General features: G+C 38.2%; 1 protein-coding gene and 1 long non-coding RNA gene across 34 annotated transcripts in view; one reads left to right on the forward strand and one right to left on the reverse strand.

The window, feature by feature from the left end:
* The window catches only part of LOC136101578 (uncharacterized), a 48446-nt gene that overhangs the window by 11616 nt on the left and 18426 nt on the right, over nt 1–18404 (forward strand). The gene's annotated exons all lie outside the window — the stretch shown is intronic.
* The window catches only part of TENM3 (teneurin transmembrane protein 3), a 1336783-nt gene that overhangs the window by 6812 nt on the left and 1311567 nt on the right, over nt 1–18404 (reverse strand). For all 31 annotated transcript variants that reach the window (XM_071807653.1, XM_071807652.1, XM_071807659.1 and 28 more), the window contains 5 exons: nt 10869–11044; nt 9929–10164; nt 4794–5090; nt 1976–3587; nt 140–270 (listed from right to left, as the gene is read on the reverse strand). In XM_071807653.1, coding sequence (XP_071663754.1) covers nt 140–270; nt 1976–3587; nt 4794–5090; nt 9929–10164; nt 10869–11044 — 2452 coding nt within the window. The remainder of the gene's footprint in view (nt 1–139; nt 271–1975; nt 3588–4793; nt 5091–9928; nt 10165–10868; nt 11045–18404) is intronic.

The following is an 18404-nucleotide window of genomic DNA, read 5'->3' on the forward strand; positions in this document are numbered from 1 at the left end:
TAAAAATTAGAGGTCTAAAAAGCACTGTTCAGATTTCACTTAGCAAGTAACCCTGTCAGGATTTTCCATGCCTAATAAGATCTCAATAGAAGGGAACATTCTGTCTTGTTCTGTTTGTATGTTTAGTATTGTTTCTTACTGGTATGTCCTCCCATTGCTGGCTCTTCACGAGTTCGTAAGATGGTTCTGTTAAATCAAACTTTGGAACAGGGAAACCAGGAATGGCATTGTGCAGATGGAAGCCGAATGTCACCAGCCAGCTGTTGACATCTGAAAGAGAATTATTTAAAAAAAAAAATCAGAATTGTTCTATATTTTGCAATCATACATTTTCACATGGAATAGCTTTTGGCATATTTCTTTTCCTTCTGTAACACAAAAATTATTCAACAGTCTTAATTTTGCTATGGATGGATTTAGATTTGTGCTACAGCTAGAATGGCAAGCCTATGCAGAAAACTTGAAGTTCTAAACTCACAAGAAAAATTCTCCTATATGTAAGAGCTGCACTATGCTCGTTTGAAAGGCACTCCAGGTTTCAGCAATTCTGAAGGTCTCAGTGACATCCAGAGCAACTCTAGGAGGACAATTAAAGTGAGATTTCATTCTAATATAGGCTAAACTAATTGGGATTTCTATGTCACACCTTTAGCATCAATACTTCAAAGCAAAGAAGTATTTTTGTTAGGTATGTGTAATTGTAATGTCTTCAAACTACCCTTGAAATAACACCTATACGTTCAATTACTTTTAAAGGATTTGGTGCATATTTTATGTGGATTCAAGATAAATCTCTCCCTCTTCAAGATGAAGATGGACCAATGAAATTAAAAACTAATGAAGTGTGATATGGTTGCATTGGTATGCAGACCGGGTGCTAAATTAGCATTAGATAACATTATTTATGATACGTTTTATGTTCTGTTAAAAAAAATTAGGGATGGCAACACTTAATTAGTTTACAAGTGTTGGGCAAGAATGGGTGCTCTGCCTATCTTTCACAAATACTAAGCTTAGCAGAAGTTGGCAGAGTGCTCCTTACCAAGCCTGTTAGTTTTCATTTAGGAAAACCCCAAGTAAGTGGAACAAGGAACCAAATTTTTCCAAATGTTATAAGAATAAAAAATATTTACCTTGAAATAATATCTGACCTTTCCAGATAAATGTTAAGCCTCATGAGGCTCTGCATCTGAAAATGCCAGTCAGCCAAATTACTCATTGTAATGATAACCTTATATAAGCAGTGTTTCTATGTATTCCATACATCAAAGGAGGAGAACCTAGTGGCTCCTCTTTCTCTCCTAATGCACTGAAATCTCTAGCTAAGGCACCTCGTGTTACAGTTCAGTCAGCGGGAGAGGAAGGTGTTTATTCCAGTGGTACTTCAAAATGTGCTTTGGAAAACCCAACCCACCCCTCTGCATACTGAGATTCCCTGAATTATCTTTTGGGCCAACAGTCCAATATTAAAGCACCATAAAGACTGTGTAGGGCACAACATTTAGGTTTAGTTACCTGAACCTAAAAGCTAATAATGGACTGTGTTTTTTAATGTTATGCAAGTACCTAAATCAATGTCTAAAGCTAGATGAACTATTTTCAATATCTCCCGTTTGCTATTTCACTGTTCCTGATAAGTGTGTTTGCTGTAATTGTTCTCCTTCTTAAGCTCTTAATGCTTCCTTATAAAGAACTTTTCCAAACAAAACCTATTTAGGTACCAAAATTGTGAATTCCAATCTAAATTGAATGTTCATAGGTCCAGGACTCTCAAGCTAAAATAACTTTCTTGATCTGGTTCTGAACATCAGCTACTTTTCTGAACAACTACCTTCCCTGAGAATTACTTTACTAACTTGCACCAGAAAATATTTTCAGCGTGTAATCCAGATAGTCAGATTCCAGATGATGAGAACACAGAACAGCAAATTTTTGAGCAAGTGGGAAATCTTGCAATTAAGTAACTTTCTTTTACCTGTGATATAATCCTTCACATCATGTATTTTACTGGCTGGGTTGTTATTTCTAAACATGTACAAATTAAAAGGAGCTGGGTCTTTCCCAATTCTCTTCCAGATTTCAATATCAGGTGTTGTCCACCGGCCTGCCAGTATGTCATAATCTCTTTCTCCAAAGTGGACTAGCTTGGTCAGTGGGTCATATAAGCCTCCGTGGAATCCTATTACCAGCTGGAAGTCAAGGTTAGAGTCGAAATAGATCTCTCCATAAGCGGTGTATTGAATTTGTTTAAGCATGAGACCGTTGCTACTGAACACAGCCAGTGGTGTCCCTGTATTGTCTGATGCAATGTAAAACTCATCTCCACTGCTAATTTCCATGGCAAAAAGGTGTCCTTGCAGATCATAGTAAAGAGATGTAATTTCAGAACTCGAGTGGTTATATACATGAGTTATCCTGGTTGGGTATGTGAGGTCTGCATAAAAAAACTGGAGATGCTGGCCAAGGCTAGTTTTACTGGAAACCCGTCGTCCAAGTCCATCATAACGGTAAATCACCGTCCACCCACTGCCTTTGCTATAAACTCGAGTAAGAAGGCCCTTTGAACTGTATTCAAATATTTCAGTACCCCTCTGACGCAGAAATCCATCTTCATCTAATCGGTACTGAACATCACCTAGTCGAGTTATTCTGTCTCTTAGGTCATAGCGAAGTGGTGTCAAACGGGCGCTGCTACTGGGGTTGAGCAAGTGGAGGTTGCCATTCAGGTCATAGTTGTATCGCCACATTATTTTTTCATTCAGATAAACTGTCTGGAGCTGACCATCTACATCATATTCGTAAGCATATTTCGTGGTGTTGGCAAATGGCCCAATCTTAATTTCTCTTTTTGTCACTCGCCCCATGTTATCATACTGAATTGTAATCCAATACATTAATGACCGGAATATTTCATACTGAATTTCCTTGATGCGGCCATGTGCATCAAAGTGTTTTGTGTAGGTCATTACAGCTGTTGAAATGATCTGGTTAATATCGTAATATATAACTCCAAATTTTCCAAATTGTTCAACTTTGCCAGAGATATCATCAAACTGATAGAGATCAATAGGCAATGGGGTTTCATTGATGACACCTTGCATGCTAGTCACTCTGAAGCTATTGTCATAGCTGTAGTCAAATCGGGCGTTTACCATCCCGTCTTCACTGAAGCGGAAAATCTGTCTGTCAATCAGTGGGCCAATTTGCCTGTATCTAATGGTGCAGATAAAACCATCGCTTTGGAGGTTTACTGTTTTCAGGACTCCTGCTGTCTCATCATAAGTAAAACTAACTCTTGTACTATCATATAAAATTTCAGAGAGCTTGGTCTGCCGTCTGTACTTGAATAATACTCTTCGGCTTGTCCCCAGGAAAGCAGTTTGAAGGAGCTGCCCTTCTTCGTTGTAGTCCATTATAACAGAAGCATTACTTTCTGGGGGGTTGTATATATTCCGGTAATAGCCAATGGAGCGGATAGTCTGCATTGTATGACGAGCAACACTGGGCATGGTGACAGCAGAAAGCCGATCCAACAAATCATACTCGAAGATATACTGCCGTTGGCTATGAAGCAGAAGAACCATTGACTGAAAATTAAGAACAGATTTTTACCATGTGATAAATGGTGGAGTACGCCCCCCACCCCCACATATACTGATGCTATTTCTTCACAAAAATGTGACATTCTCACTTGAGAAAATTATCTCTTCTTTAATTGAGTTATCCTTGACCTTACATGTTGTTAACATCTCCCTGCCTAATTTACTTGGATGCTTAATTGTAAGGGGTTCTGTAATTAGTAGTTCCACATTCATAATTTGCTACTTGTTATGACTGTATCACTCTTTTATCAAGCACTCACAGCTAAACAGCAGATTGTCAATGGATTCAGATAAGTCATGTTTAATATGGGAAGAAGTAAAACTGTCTTAGAGCCATTAACTCACGAGGAGAACAACATATGGGAGATACAATTTCTTCCCTGCAATTAGAGATGATTTTGAAGAATTTGAGTAGCCTGAGATCTCTGAATACTCTGTTCTTCTTCTGTAAGCTTTTAAGACATAGGCAAAACAATTGTTTGATTATTTATATCAAGAGGAGCTACTCAGAATTATTCTGACATTTTTCTGATGCGTGGCTATTATGTATCGTAGGTCTTGATGAAATTATGCCTGCAATGACTAGTAAACAGTATTTGCTGAGCAACAACTTCAATAGAAATATGTTTAAACCCCAGAAAGAAATTGATTGTTTTTTTGCATACCAGGCATGAAATCTCACAAGGGGCGTTCTCACAGGTGCTTCTACAGGGAGAGCTATCATTCAGCAATTATTATATATAATGCAGATTCCTGATCTTTTGCCTATAGTTTATTTGGATGCTACAGCATATAGCAAGTACAAATTGACAGCTGTAACTATTTAGAAACAAGAGCTTTTTGTGGTAATGAAAAAAAACAACAATGAAGAATTTACAAACAAATTATTTTCAACTGAATTACAGTGCAGATATCTAATCCCTGTACCTTAAGTGTTAAGATAAAAGGTAAATACAGATGCTTCTTGTTAGTCATTGGCCTAAATAATTTAAAAAGACATCAATTCCTAGCAATTAGCTGCAATGAGATTACATATCTATTGTATAAAACATTCCCTTAGGAATCACATGTTGATACTTAGATTAATTGAAATGTGCTTCCAACTACCTGCTTTTACTTTGTGTGCAGCAGTCAGCTGCTGCAGAATTACAGCACATTCAAAGAATTTTTTAAAATGTGAGTGTCCTTTACCTTTTCCAAATATGTGTAACTCCAAGTTTTCCCATCAGCAAACACTCTAGACACTATCCTTCCCTGTCCATCATACTCTATCTTTTCACTCGTTGTCCCTCGCTGTATGCTGCCAATTTGACCTGTGGATGAGTAGGTGACGTTGACAGCCATCAGCTTGCTGCTTGGTAGCCACAGGGTGGGGTGCCCTGACGTGTCGTAGGCAATCCTCAGCAGAAATTTACGGTGGTCATCATAGATCTTTTCTGTCTTTGTGGTTCGATCAAAGTCAACTGAAAGGAGGTTTCTGCCATTAACCTTTTCAAAGCAAACAAAACGACACAATGAATCATGCTGTTCAAACCCTACCCACCTATTATTTCCACAAAGCTTTCTTCTAATACCATTTACAGTGATTGATTTGCTGTGTACATAAATTATTCTAGCAACTTCTTGATATAAATGTAAGACACTATATTAGCATCTACTTTAGAAGGTCTCATTGTATGAAGAGATGGCCCAGAATTTGTTGCAATGTGTTCTTTCTTGATGTTTAGTCAACTGTTAAGAAAATACCAGAAGATGTGCACTGAAAATTTCTGTAATAAATGGGGCCATTTTAGCAAACAAACTATGTTTGTAGGCAGCCCAAAGTGTATCATTGTGAAAATGTATTCCCAGCCACTGCTTGTCCAGTTCATAACAATCACGCTAAGAAAGAACTGAATCCTAATCCTCCACAGTATTTTTCAAAATGGTATATACAAAATTAAGATCTTCAAAAGCGTGTTAAATCTTCAAATTACGATTAAACAGTTTTAAGAAGATAGGCTTTCCCCTTCTGGATCAAATGGAAGTTTAACTCAGTATACTAGCCACTGCTGCAATGTATTTATGAGGCTGAAATTCTTAGTAGAGGATTATATCTTTCGCCTAGTTAACTGACCACTTAAAACCATAAATAAGTGGAAGACTACTGAAGCATTGAAAATCATTTATAAATGCTTTGAAGTTTATAACTATTTCAATTTTAAATTAAAGCCTTAGCCTAGATACATTTATGTTGAAAACTATTATTTATTTATGTAAACTATAGTGATGGATAGTGATTTCTGTGTAACACTTTTACACTGAAATCCCCTTCCCCCCCTTTTACTGTTCTAAATACACTATCTTTCTGTTACCTTGAATCAGGTCTCATTTTTATATTTCTGAAAGGAAAATATCTGTCTGTCTTTTCCCATGTGGATATCTTTGCACTTCTCCACACCCCCTCTGCATGGAACTGTTTTTCAGTGTTCTCAAACAGGCCCCTAGGATTTCTTTGTTCATCTGCAAACCATTTCTGTATCTGCTGTGTCCTTTTGAAGTTGTTCCAGGTAAGGGTGAAACACTGATAACTATGATTTTTTAACACTGGTTTCTGCTAATGTGGGAAATAGGGCAGAAATGGACATACAGTTATGTGTATTAAGAATTTTTTTTTAAAGTCCTATTCCGGTACTTGATGCGTACATTACAAAGAGGTGAAGAAAGATGGTTAAATAACATTCAGAAAAGAACAAGAGAACAGATATCTTGACCAAAGAAATGACTGGAGGGTTTCTGCATTTTTCAGGCTGCATGTTCAAAAATCCATATATCATGGATGTTGGTACTTATACCCTGAGGCTGATAAGCTTCTAAAAGATCAATATAAATTAGATTCTTTATTACTGGCATGAAAGGTATTAAAGTGCTGGTGATGGATCATAGGCAAATAGGAGAAAAATCCTACAAATGCTCAGTTTTGTTTATATCTGTCAGTTTATATCTATGCTGCCTTTTCTTTAATACGAAATCACTGGCATGAGAACAATCTGCACCATCAATTTACGAACAAAAGTCATGTTTTCATGTAAATCTTCTAAATAAGGAACACAAAGTCTAGCAGATGCAGAATAGCTACTTTATTTATTGAGCCATCAAATGTTATTTAAATATACTTTGAAAAAGCACTGCTACAGGACTGATTCTAGAAGTAGGTTAAATTTAACTAAGAAGCAATCTCATTCACTTTCTTTTTGTCTTTTTTTTTTTTTTTTTACTTTCTCATTTTCCAGTAGTTTTTCTTTAAATTTTCCAATATCTAATATTCACTCATTTGCCTAAATTCACTCTTAACTTGTTTATCTCTGGCTTTTATTTCTCGGCCTCTCCCACACATGCCTGCGCTCATCTCTGTGTTTCCCTGCATGTTTTGCTTCTCTATTTTTTTTTCTTCCCTTTCTCTCCATCTTCCCTTCCGTGTTTTACATTTAATTATGATTTTTATTTTCTTGTCTGCCTCTCGGGCTTGGAGACTGAAGTGAGAATGGGCACTTCTGCTTTCTGAACTGGCAAAGAGGGAAGGGTGGTTTTACGGTTAAGGCGGATGTCCAAGCAATTGTGGTTAATTTCTTGGCTAAGGACATTCTTCTGGTGCAGATTGCAGCAAAGTACTTAATCTGGCTGTCTCACAGCCTTATCTGCTAAATGGGATAATAACATCCCTTGCCTTCTCACTTTCCAGCTGTCTGGTCTGTGTAAGGGCAGGGTATGAAGGGAAAGATAGTGTGATTATGTAAGAAAGGAATGCCTCCTTTCCAGCCAGATCACGCTGCCAAGTTCTGCTGCCAGAGCTCTTGCATTCAGACATGTGAGCTTTTGGTGAAATTCTGGCTGTGCTTGCATAATCTCGTAATACAGGTGGCAATAAGTTTTGGTGATACAGCTTCTTTCATTGGACAGTATGGGGCTGGAATAACATGTGTCAGCTAAAGTACTGCATTCAACTGAAGCGTTTCTTAACAACAGCTCTGCTGCCAAAATGCTTCTAAAGCAAAAGTTAAACATTTTTATTGTGTCTAAGTCACACTCGAAACATATTTGAAACCCCTGGGTTTCATTATGATAAACATAAAAATTATGGAAATTTTAACTCCTGTTTTTCTTTCCAGGGTATCACTGAGAAGCATAAGATCAGTCTGTGATTCCCAGATTAGGAGTAGGGGTATATTGCTGTGTCTTACGGAGGGATTCAAGAGGTGATGTGAAAATTGGGGCAGAACTTGCACCATGTCAGGTTTCAGGAGGAGGTGGACTAAACCCTTCCTGTGAGCCTCCTCATCTATGTTACCTGTCTGCTCTGGGTGCATCCCTTGAGAGAGAGCTCATACCAGCTCCTTTAGTTAAGACCCTTATGAGTGATGGTCTGTCTGGCCTCATCACAAATGCCCTAAACCGGCTCTTTCACGTAGAGGACTGGCAGGACCTCTGCCAAAAGCTAGCCTACAGACCAAATGTACAAGTCTAGGGACAAAACTAGCTTATCTGACAAATACAAAACAAGTCTGAACAAAAGTAAGACTGAGGAAGGATTGTTGAGTTAAGGGAGGGTGGAATAACTCCTCATTAATTTCTTTATATAGGCTAGTAGTAGTGGGAAGAATTAATACAAGTTGGAAATCCAAGCGAGTACCAGAGTGTGTACTTTGTGATGTTAGATACTGCATATATATAATGCAGTGAAAGTATCATATATGAGTACGTTTGTGGGCAATACATTTTGTCACTGTTTTTTGTCTACATTTGTCTTTGCAGCAAAACATTACTGGCATATCTGTAGATGGAAATTATGAGCTCTCTGAGTTCTGTTCATCTTTCTGTTGTTTTCTTTCTCTACTTTCCTACATTCCCCCCACCCCCAATCAACATTTCTGTAATATCTCCTCTTGTAAATCCATTTCAAAAAACCTTTGTTTTTCTTCTTTGCTGACAAGTATATTTTTTTTTTCTTTTGAGGCATTTTTCTCTTATTAGCCCATATTCTCCACCTGCCCTACTTCTCCCATTTGTATAGGCACTTTTAATTACTACTGTTTTATCCTAACCTATAATCTCTCACTTGCCCTCCATCTTGTTAAATCTTTCCTTTCTCTCTGCCGTTCCTTTTTGCCTGTTAACTCTTCCAAGTGAAGGTTGCCCATGACATTTCTTTTACCTCCTCCACACTTGAATGCCAAAATTTTACTTCACTTTTGAGAACTGGACTCATGGCAACTTGTTTCACTGCCAAAACCAAATGCCATTGCTATGGTTATTTTATTTTCTCGTGGGCTTCTTTCACAAATGAATTGGCAGTTGTATTATGCCACCACGCAGTGTAATGACATGCCTATGAACCAGATCCGCAAGGATGAGCTCCAGAAGCATGGCTTCCTTTTCCTCTTCCTTATCCGCATAAGACAGCTGCCATAGCAAGGTTACAAGTATGTTGTTCTTCAGCAGCAGCTGCTGTAGATAATCGTTCTTCTTTCTTGGAAAAAATCCATTCTTGCAGAGCAAGTAGTAGAGAGGAATATAAGGTACATGACAGCATTCCCTACTTCCTCGTCCCAAATGAAGATATATAATATTTCAAGATTTTAAAATGGCATGTCACCTCTTAGAAGTCAAGTGATCTGAAATTACTTACTTTCATTTGATATACTGCCCAGGCCTTATTTTAAAGAACTGAGTTCAGTTCTAATAGTAAGTCAGACCTCCAGTATGGTCTTGAAATGGTCTCCTGGCAACCCAATTTTAAATGCTTAATCTCCATTGTCTTTACCAAACGGCTGTCATAAATCATAGTTTGCTTCCTACTTATATTTCACTCACTAGATAGAATAAGAACTGGCAACAAAATGGTAAAGACATATGTTAGAGGAATATGCTGTACATATGCACACAGAGTTGAACCCTTGTACCAGAAATAAGTATCAGTACAATTTTATTTAAAATAAAAAAGAAAATCCTAGGATTGTGCTAACTGATGGTAGAATAATTTAAAACAAGATTCAAAATCAGGTGTGTGAATTCAGTACCAGAAACAAAAACAGTGAAGGAAAGCAGAAAATGATACTTTCATCCCAATTCATTCCAGGCTAAAAACAACAGTTTGAAATCCACAGAAAAGAGCAATTAATAAGGAAAGAGAGCCAATAAATGAAGTAAAAGTAACTTCCAGCTCTACAGTTAGCTTATCTATGATAAACATTCTGTGGTTGTCAGATGACAATACCTACAGGAATGAATTTACATTTCCTCTCACTTAATTAGAACACAGTAAATACCACATGTGCTTGTGTGCTTACCCGAAGCTTTCGGCCAAACACGTTGACTTTTCCCTGGGCTTGCTCCTTCCGGAATCGCCACTCCACCAGGTTCTGCCCATTCTCCCCTGGAAGAGTCATGTTTCTCTTTGCCACTGTTGGGTTGGCAGTACCAGCCAACACATGTGGCTCTGTCTGATAGTGGGAGTCCAGGCCGCTGGCATACAAGATCCTCAGGGAGCCATCATAACCAATCTGGTAGCTATTTCTTAGCTGATCTGAAAAGGCATAAATCAGGGAAGTGCACGTTACTTGCATGGGTTAACAGTCTGCCTCTGTCCTCCATGCTTTATACTGTGCATCTAGCATCTTTACTTCACATACTGACCTGATGGTAATAAAAAGCCAAGGTAAGATTGGTAAGAATATCTGTATCACAAGAGAGCACAAATGCCTTTGGGGCCTATATTCAAAGTCACTTCAACAGTTAAAAAAATCCCACCCCCAGAGTATATTCTTTGGACTGGCAAAAAACACATTTTCTGCCGGTTTATGAGGCATTTTTGGCCTAATCCTAAGTATACTATGACTACTGCCTTCTATAAAGATACAGCTGCTGGGATGTCACATGCTATTTTAAAGCTAAAATCTCACTTCATGCTTTTTCTGCACCTATTTCCCTATCAATTAATTTCTCTCTTCCAATATTCCCTTTTAATGCAAAATAGGTATTCTGACTACTTCAGTGGCTGTTTACAAAACCTGTTTGGGTGGAAAGCATATTTAATTCTACTTTCACTGCAACACTTTCTTTCCCTGAACAGTTCTTTTTATATATGTCTAAAACCATGTATGTATCACCCCCTCTTCCAGACACTATGCTTCTAATGTTTCCCTCTACAACATCTCATTGAAGCTCCTTGTACCATAAGAAAGCAGTTTTCAGGTCAGTACCCGGTAAGAAATCTTTTGTTTACAGTACCTTGAACCATGGTATAGAAAGAATCAATTGATGATAAGTTGGAAGTGATGCTGACATCTTCCTCTCTGCTGGATGACTCGATGTCCACTGTGATGGCCCTTTCCATTTCCCCATGAAGGTTAGTGACCACTCCAGTTGGGAAGGTAACGTTTGTTAGACGGCCCTCGCTATCGTAGCTAAAAAAAAAAAAAAATAAAAGTCCAGAAATGATACGTAGCAGGAACAAATTGTTTTCATTTACAAGTAAAATGAACAAAAATACCATCTACTCATATTGTTATGGCATGTTTATTTTTGTGCATGGGACAGGCACAGCAACAACTTCAAACGTGCTTTGAAGTAGTCAAAAGACTGCTTAACATACAGGAACCTCAATGGTGATAGCAAGAGCAAACAGATGGATCTTCAGCTCTGCATATTATTCTTTGAAGTGTGACCAGATCCTGCTGCACATCTAATTCACCATTTCAAAAGGAGCATATTTATTGGTGCTGAATTCCATAGCGTTCTATACTTGCACCGTATTATTGGACTAGATTTTGCTGTTATTGTAGGAATCCTCAACATTTTTCTTGAAAAGGGTATCTTAATATGAGTGTCTTCTTGGGCCCTTCCTATTCAATGACTATGCAGACCACCTGCCCTCCTGTCCCTGAGAGCTTCATATCCCTTGTATTATTAAGATAAAAAATCTGGGCTAATATTGAATCTACTTAAGCTGTTTGTAGCTGGAAATCAGAACAGCCAGCATACATAAATCATTAATTGCTTGTGGATCGTAGTTTGACAATTACAACATAAGCTGTGCAGGAGATTTTTTTTTTTTCTGGCTCCACTAACATGTCTTTCAACCATATATACATTTAATACAGCGACAGGTAGATACGATTTCTGTAATTGAAGTAGACCTATAGCTTCTAAACCCTGTGTTAGGTATACTCCAGCTATTAAATGCCACTGATATGAGATCTGAGACCCATGCTCATATCTGAACATGTATTGTGGTCACAGTATAGCGGGGTAAAACGTTATGTGAGCTTCAGGTCATAAAACTGCTTTTAAGATTAGGTCCTCCAGTAGAACAGCTTGGGTTGATCAGTCTAAGTGGTTGGCTGAGGCTCCTTGTTCAGAAGTATAGCCTGCCTGTACCTGCAAAGGGTGATCCAGCCCACATTTGACCTGTTCGCTCTCAGGGTTTTCCATCCCTTTCCTGTGACCGTGTAGTGGGAAGCTGAAGGAAGCTTTATTTTCATAAAGTAACTAGACCATGACCCTGCAGGTCCTCATGGGGCGCTACAACATTTCATGCTTACAATTATCATCGAAATTGCTCCTGGGGAGGAAACACCAAACCAAAGCCCCAAGCATATCACTGAGGCTACAGAAACTCTTTTTTCTTCAATTGAGAGAATTCCAAACAGTTTTAACCCCCAAAACACTAACTTTCTCTGAACAGCCTAAGTATTGCACAGCATTGCTGTAACAGAAAGGATTAGGTTGAGTTTTTTTTTTTTTTCCAGTTTGCTTACTCTGTAGATTTGCCAGATTTTTGCATACAGTCATTTTCATCCTTTTAATACAGTTGATTTCCTTTGTTTATATGAGACTTTCACTTTTAGCAACAAGAAAAAAATACAAGAATGTTTGAAAATCAGAAACCATACTGCAAGCCAGGCAATCCAAGTGGGGAAACTTATTTTTTTGAAGTTAAGTACATTTCAAGATCATGGGGTTTCTTCCAGTGTGTTTCTAGCCTTAATTTTGTCTCTTTTTCACATACTGGACTTGGCAAGTCAAGACAGTGCATTTACGTGGGAAACTGAAACAAACACGCTGATGTTCCTTGTTCATGAGTGTGACTGCTAGCTTATTCATTACCTTCAATAGCATTCCTCAGTTCCATAAACTTATTTTCTTTTCATGCACAACTTCCCTTTTTAACTCCCAGGGGAACATATCCTGTCCAATTAGTGTCCTTCCCTATTTTCCGCTTTATATTTGAAAATGGTGTAGAATTGTTTTGTTTGGAATTACTTACGTCCTTTGATTACAGTAGCCAAGTACTGGTCTTTATTTCAAACAATGCTTACTAAGGCCTCAGAAGGGAAGATTTCCCCATAAGAACTTTGCAGCCTTTGAATCACAATATTTGTGAGAAATTAATTATCATATTTGTGAGTATACCACTTGAGTTGGAAAATGCTACACATCAATAGTATTCAGTACAGTGTATGGCTTCACTGCAGTATGCAGCACTGAACATGGCTTTTCTTGTTTTATGCATTCTTGCTTCCACATTATTATTTTTTTGACTCTGTGCCCGTAGTTCCTGAACTGGTCTCTTCTTTCACAAATACATGAAAGCACACCATGAACCCAAGATAAGCAGCTATTATTATTACAGTGGTGGAGAGTTTAAAGATCAGCAAAAAATCATGCTACACATTTGTGTTATTAAAAACATGACTTCAAAGCTGAAATAATCTTAAGAGCCATGATTTCTCGGCTCAGGCATCCTAGTGCAAGAAGAAAATGTGATGGAGACGTGAAAGGTAAGAACAGGATTTCTCATACTTTTATAGCCAGGAACAAAAAGAAAGGAAATAGGCCTGTCTCCAGTTTACTGTATATTCCATTTTATGATGGACTGTAATGTGTGTCCTTCATTTTGTTCACAGCACATTGAATACTAAACTTACTTTATGCTCGATATCTTTTTGCTCACAATGAAAGCCTTATCAGTGCTCAGCATAGCAACACTGCTCATACCTTTGGGCATTCCTCTGCCATTTTTCTTATTACAGCCAAATATCCTTGCTTTCTGCTGCCAAGGTGAATTTATTCATCCAAGATTGTAAGTTTTAGACTGAGAGATTTATTTTATCAGCCTAATGTTCTAATATTTAAATTGCCCTAAAAGGCGTGAGATCTGAAGTCCAGAGGGTGAGCGCCTATATTTGGCAATTCACAGCCTCTTTGATCTTTTCATCCAAACACAAGCTCAGGCACACGTGTTACCATGGAGCTCTCTGATCTTTCTCCTATGCGAGGCTCCACAGCAAAGCCATTCAGCCAACCTCTTCAATTCCTCTAGAGCAGGTTGCACATAAACCTTTTCAAGACTCTAAAATGGAAACTTGCTCATTGGGCGAGACCTCCTGTGCATTAATCCCATCAACTCATTTCCTTTCACATGAACAGAATGACTTTCATATTTGGTCAATAACTACAGAAGATAGCAGCAGGGGCAGCTGCCACTACCGCTAGCTGAAGTTCCCCTTAGATCAAATTCTTTTTCTTCTTCAGGATGATCTGCAGCTGCCAGATAGTTTTCCCCTTCTGCAGGGAGAATTTCTCAAGAGGTAATGATTATTAGCTTCCCAGATTCTTGACCTTTCACTCTTTACCTGCTGGAAGTCTCTCTTCCGTTGTTCATTGCCTTTAGTTTTAATTACATTCCTTCCCAAACCATTTTCTGTTCTGGTCTATGTAGGACACTTCCCTTTGCAGTGATAACTTCCTGGTAAGCTTTGTCACAGATGGAAATGCCCTACTTTCTTTACTTTTGACTTGTTTCTCATGTGCATTGTATCTTACTTTGGAACACATTTAGCTCAGCCCCAACTTGCAGAGCATTATTAATATTTTGTATCAGAAGTTACTTCAACATAAAATTAGGAGCTGTAGAAATGAAGTATGTAGCAAAGGTTGCTGCTAAAGCCAGTTGCTAAGTTATAACTGATACTGTTTTCACCACAGACCTCTGCAGTACATTGCTTAATAGAAGAAATTCTGTAATTTTGGGGTTTTTTGCTATTATAAACATGCCAGGTTGAAAAGGAAGCCACGCTGGTTCCTGCACATTTCAGATAGCAAGACATATGGTGCAAATGTGTATTATGTAGTTCTTTAAAGACTAATTACAGATTATACTACTAGTTGGGATACTGTAATAGAGAAATGAGGCATGAATGCATTTCATAATATAGGCGTATATAATTTTGATAGTAAAATAAAAAGTACTGTTAGATTCTCTCAACACACATCAAAAATTTCCTCTATACATCTTGAATTTTCAGGATCGGCTAAAAAATTTATGGCACATTACCCTAGTTGTTTCAAACTCTTCGTAGGGAGCCTTATATTTCTGCCAAGGTGCTGCTGCTTGGCAGGTGAAAACAGAAGGTTCAAAGTTGACTTTCAGAAGTGCAGGATGCTGTTGTTTTAGGCATTGGAACACACTGAAAAATCTGTCCTAACCTGGCAATGAAATGTCTCCTTCAGCTTGTCAAGGCAATTTAGTTCACATTTACATAGAGGACCATTGTCTTTAACATTACAGAGTGCTGGTTTGCAAATACATCATTTCTGTTCCGCCCCCCATAGCATACTGCAAGTTTAGGCCCTCCCAAATACTGGAAAATGACAGCAAACAGAAGTCACCTTGATAGGGTACCACTGCATTGCTAAACCAGTAACAAAACAGTTATCTTGCTCATCGAAAGGAAACACACCCGTAGTTCCTATACCATCATTTTTACTATCATTTCATCACCTGTAGAGAGCTCTCCTGGTTTAAAACAGGGCATGGCAATGTACTGGGAGCTCCAGTTCTGACCATTTTTAACCATTATGTGGGTTATTGAAAGAGAGGAGTAGATGCTAAACTTCAACATAATGAAATTTGGTGGTTTTTTTTTTTTTTTTTCCCCTTTGTTCCATTTCTGAGTTCCTTTCCCCATTTCAATATGCATTTTTTGCTTTTTGTCTACAAAGTGACTGAATAAGCCTCCTAGGAACGAAAAAGGTTAAAATAATCTACAGATGCATGGATAGACAAACGATTTCGCCTTTTTATTTTGGCATTTCTTCTTTAGTCTCATTGAAATACACACTTCAGTGGATCTGTAACCACTCATTTATAAGCTGTCTTTTTAAAAGCAATATTAATTGAAGTACCATCTGTACATATTCCTTTATTTTTCCATACAGTATTTCTGACATCTTAAAAGGTTTAGCAACTTGCTTGTGGATTCATAGTACAAATATATCAGTAAACCCAAAACATTAAACTATAACTTCCTTTTGAGATATAACAGATACGCATATATTTAAATGGAACCATAAACAATAAGATAGCTGTATGTCTTGCTAATACTGTTTTGTTTTGCTTAACAAGAAGCAAATGTGTCATAAATGACAATTTGATGTATGCTAGGAGGCTTGTAAATTACAACACATGGCTTGATTTTTTATTTTTTTTTACTTGACTGTTGTCTGAAAAGGGCACCTTTTTTCTTCTTATCTGGAATATTGTTAAGCATGAGAAAAAAATTCAATATTCTTTCTAGTCTTACAGAATTTTAAATATATGGGAAAAAAAACTTAGTTCACTTCTTTTCCCTTTCAGCTCTACTCCTTTTCCCTCTCCCTTTTCCTTTCTGCCATGCATAGCTCTGAGGAAACAATGGATGAACAGGAATTGCAGAGAACACGTCCAGAAATGATTCTAGGAAGAACCTAAAGTGCAGCCGAAGTCCAATTCTGGAGAGGCATATCTCTACCTACTTGTTTTTTTAACGGAATTTGGGCAGAAAAACGCAAACTCACAAAACTACAGAGGCTGGAAGGGCATTAAAAGTATTACTATCAGCTAAATTTCTCTGTCTTACTCAAACAAGTGTGAGACAACTCAAGCTTAAATTTGAGCAGCTGCTCTCTGCTTTTCCTGTTCCTTTAGCTGATGCTTGCTTTCCATGAGGAAAAGGTCTTTATCCCATCTTCATCTGGGAAAGTCTTACACAACTGTTTTTACAACTGGTTAAATAATTCAGGTAGCAGTCTTATCTTAGAGACATGGTCAGGATGAATTTTTCAGTCCAGGTTTAATGAAGAAATTTCTTTAGCTTGAAAGTGATTGACAATTTCTCTTTTCACCTTCTCCTGTTAGAAGTGCAGCTTTAGAGTTTTTTTTTTTTGCGTGTCTATTTTGTAACAATGGTAAAAGGATGATTTTTAGTCTTTTTTTGTAAACTGGCATTCAGCACAAGGGAGATGTGAACAATTCACCTAAATAGGCCATTCTGGACAGCCATAACTCATCTGCAAAACAACAGGCACATTCTAAATGAAAATCACTGCAGAAAATGTGTCTGTTGGAAAGGGAGCTCAAAGAAATGAATCAACACCTTCCCCTATGATAGCTTGCTCACTTCTGTAACAGAGAAGTTTTTGATGCCCATTTTCTGCTTCATTGCACAACCAGGCAAACAAGTGTGAGTTCAGTGCTTGTGCTGCAGTAAGACTGACCACCTTCACAGCCTCATCCAAAATCACTTCCAGAGACAGGTATTTGGGAGGAGTGGTGCTTTTGCAATGAAAGAAGCAATACATAGCTTTGTAGTGCTGGGCTGCTGCTTTACTTTTTTGCCAGAAGACTTCCAAACTTTTCACTCACTGCTGTGCAGTGTTGAGATCCTCCTCAACTGTGCTGTTTGCTGTGATAAGCACCTGCTATGTATATTCTTGTTGAGCATTCACCAAACCAATAATTCTTTAATAACTTGCTTTTCTGACATGCACCTTACATACACAAGAACCTGCACAAATAAATAGTGTTAATGGTGATGGTGCTTTCTGAAAATGAAGAACTGCTCCTGTGTATGTGCCAGGGGGAGGAGGTGCACTGGGAGCAGTGTGATGGAGGCAATATGGCTTATATGAGAGGCGTTATCTGGCGATGGAGCAGCTTCCCAAGGCTGGGGGTGCTTCTCAGCGGTGCATACCCTTTCAAACTGAGCATATAGTGAACTCAACGCTGATTGAAGGGGGCTTGTCCTTACAAAGATGAGACTAAATTACAGTAGTCAGGCTTTTATCTACAAGACCTCAGCACTCATTCCCTGCTTTTCAACTTCCCTCTAATAAGGGTTCACTGCCCCCGAGCCCCATGGGGTCCGCAGGGGCTGGACTCTGGTTTTTGCCGGGGTGTGCAGAGCCAGGTCCTGCCCTGCAGCAGCTTCTGCGCAGTGTCTTTGATCTTAGCGCTCCCTGAGGCTGTTGGTTTGTGTCTGTGTCATTTCCCCCCACAACTTCTTAGCTCATTGATTACTGTACAAATAAACTGTGTGCCTTGTTGATACAAATACCAGAGTACGGCCTTTCAAATAAAAGCAATGTTGCTGTATATATACTTTGTATGACAGATTGTCCCTTGCTCTAAGGTCTGCTTACACTGTTGGAGCTGAGTGCATAGGCCTTTAGTGAAAAAAGGACGTAAGGCCTGTCTGTTTGGTGGGACATTTTGTTCACAGAATAAGCTGCAATGCTGCTTTTCCCCCCTTAAATTATTATTTTTTTCTTCCTTTATGATTTTGAAGGGTAAAAATGCTATGAGGGTGTTTTTACAGGGTCACAGAAAGTGGACATCATGAGCTTATGAAATTTCATTGTGTTTGAAATGTAACAAAAGGAAAATAAAATTATATGGGTGTACTTTTTTTTTTTTTTTTTTTTTTTTTAGGACAGCGAAATACC

Source organism: Patagioenas fasciata, chromosome 4 (genome assembly GCF_037038585.1).
Source record: "Patagioenas fasciata isolate bPatFas1 chromosome 4, bPatFas1.hap1, whole genome shotgun sequence".
In the NCBI taxonomy this organism is placed as follows: domain Eukaryota; kingdom Metazoa; phylum Chordata; class Aves; order Columbiformes; family Columbidae; genus Patagioenas; species Patagioenas fasciata.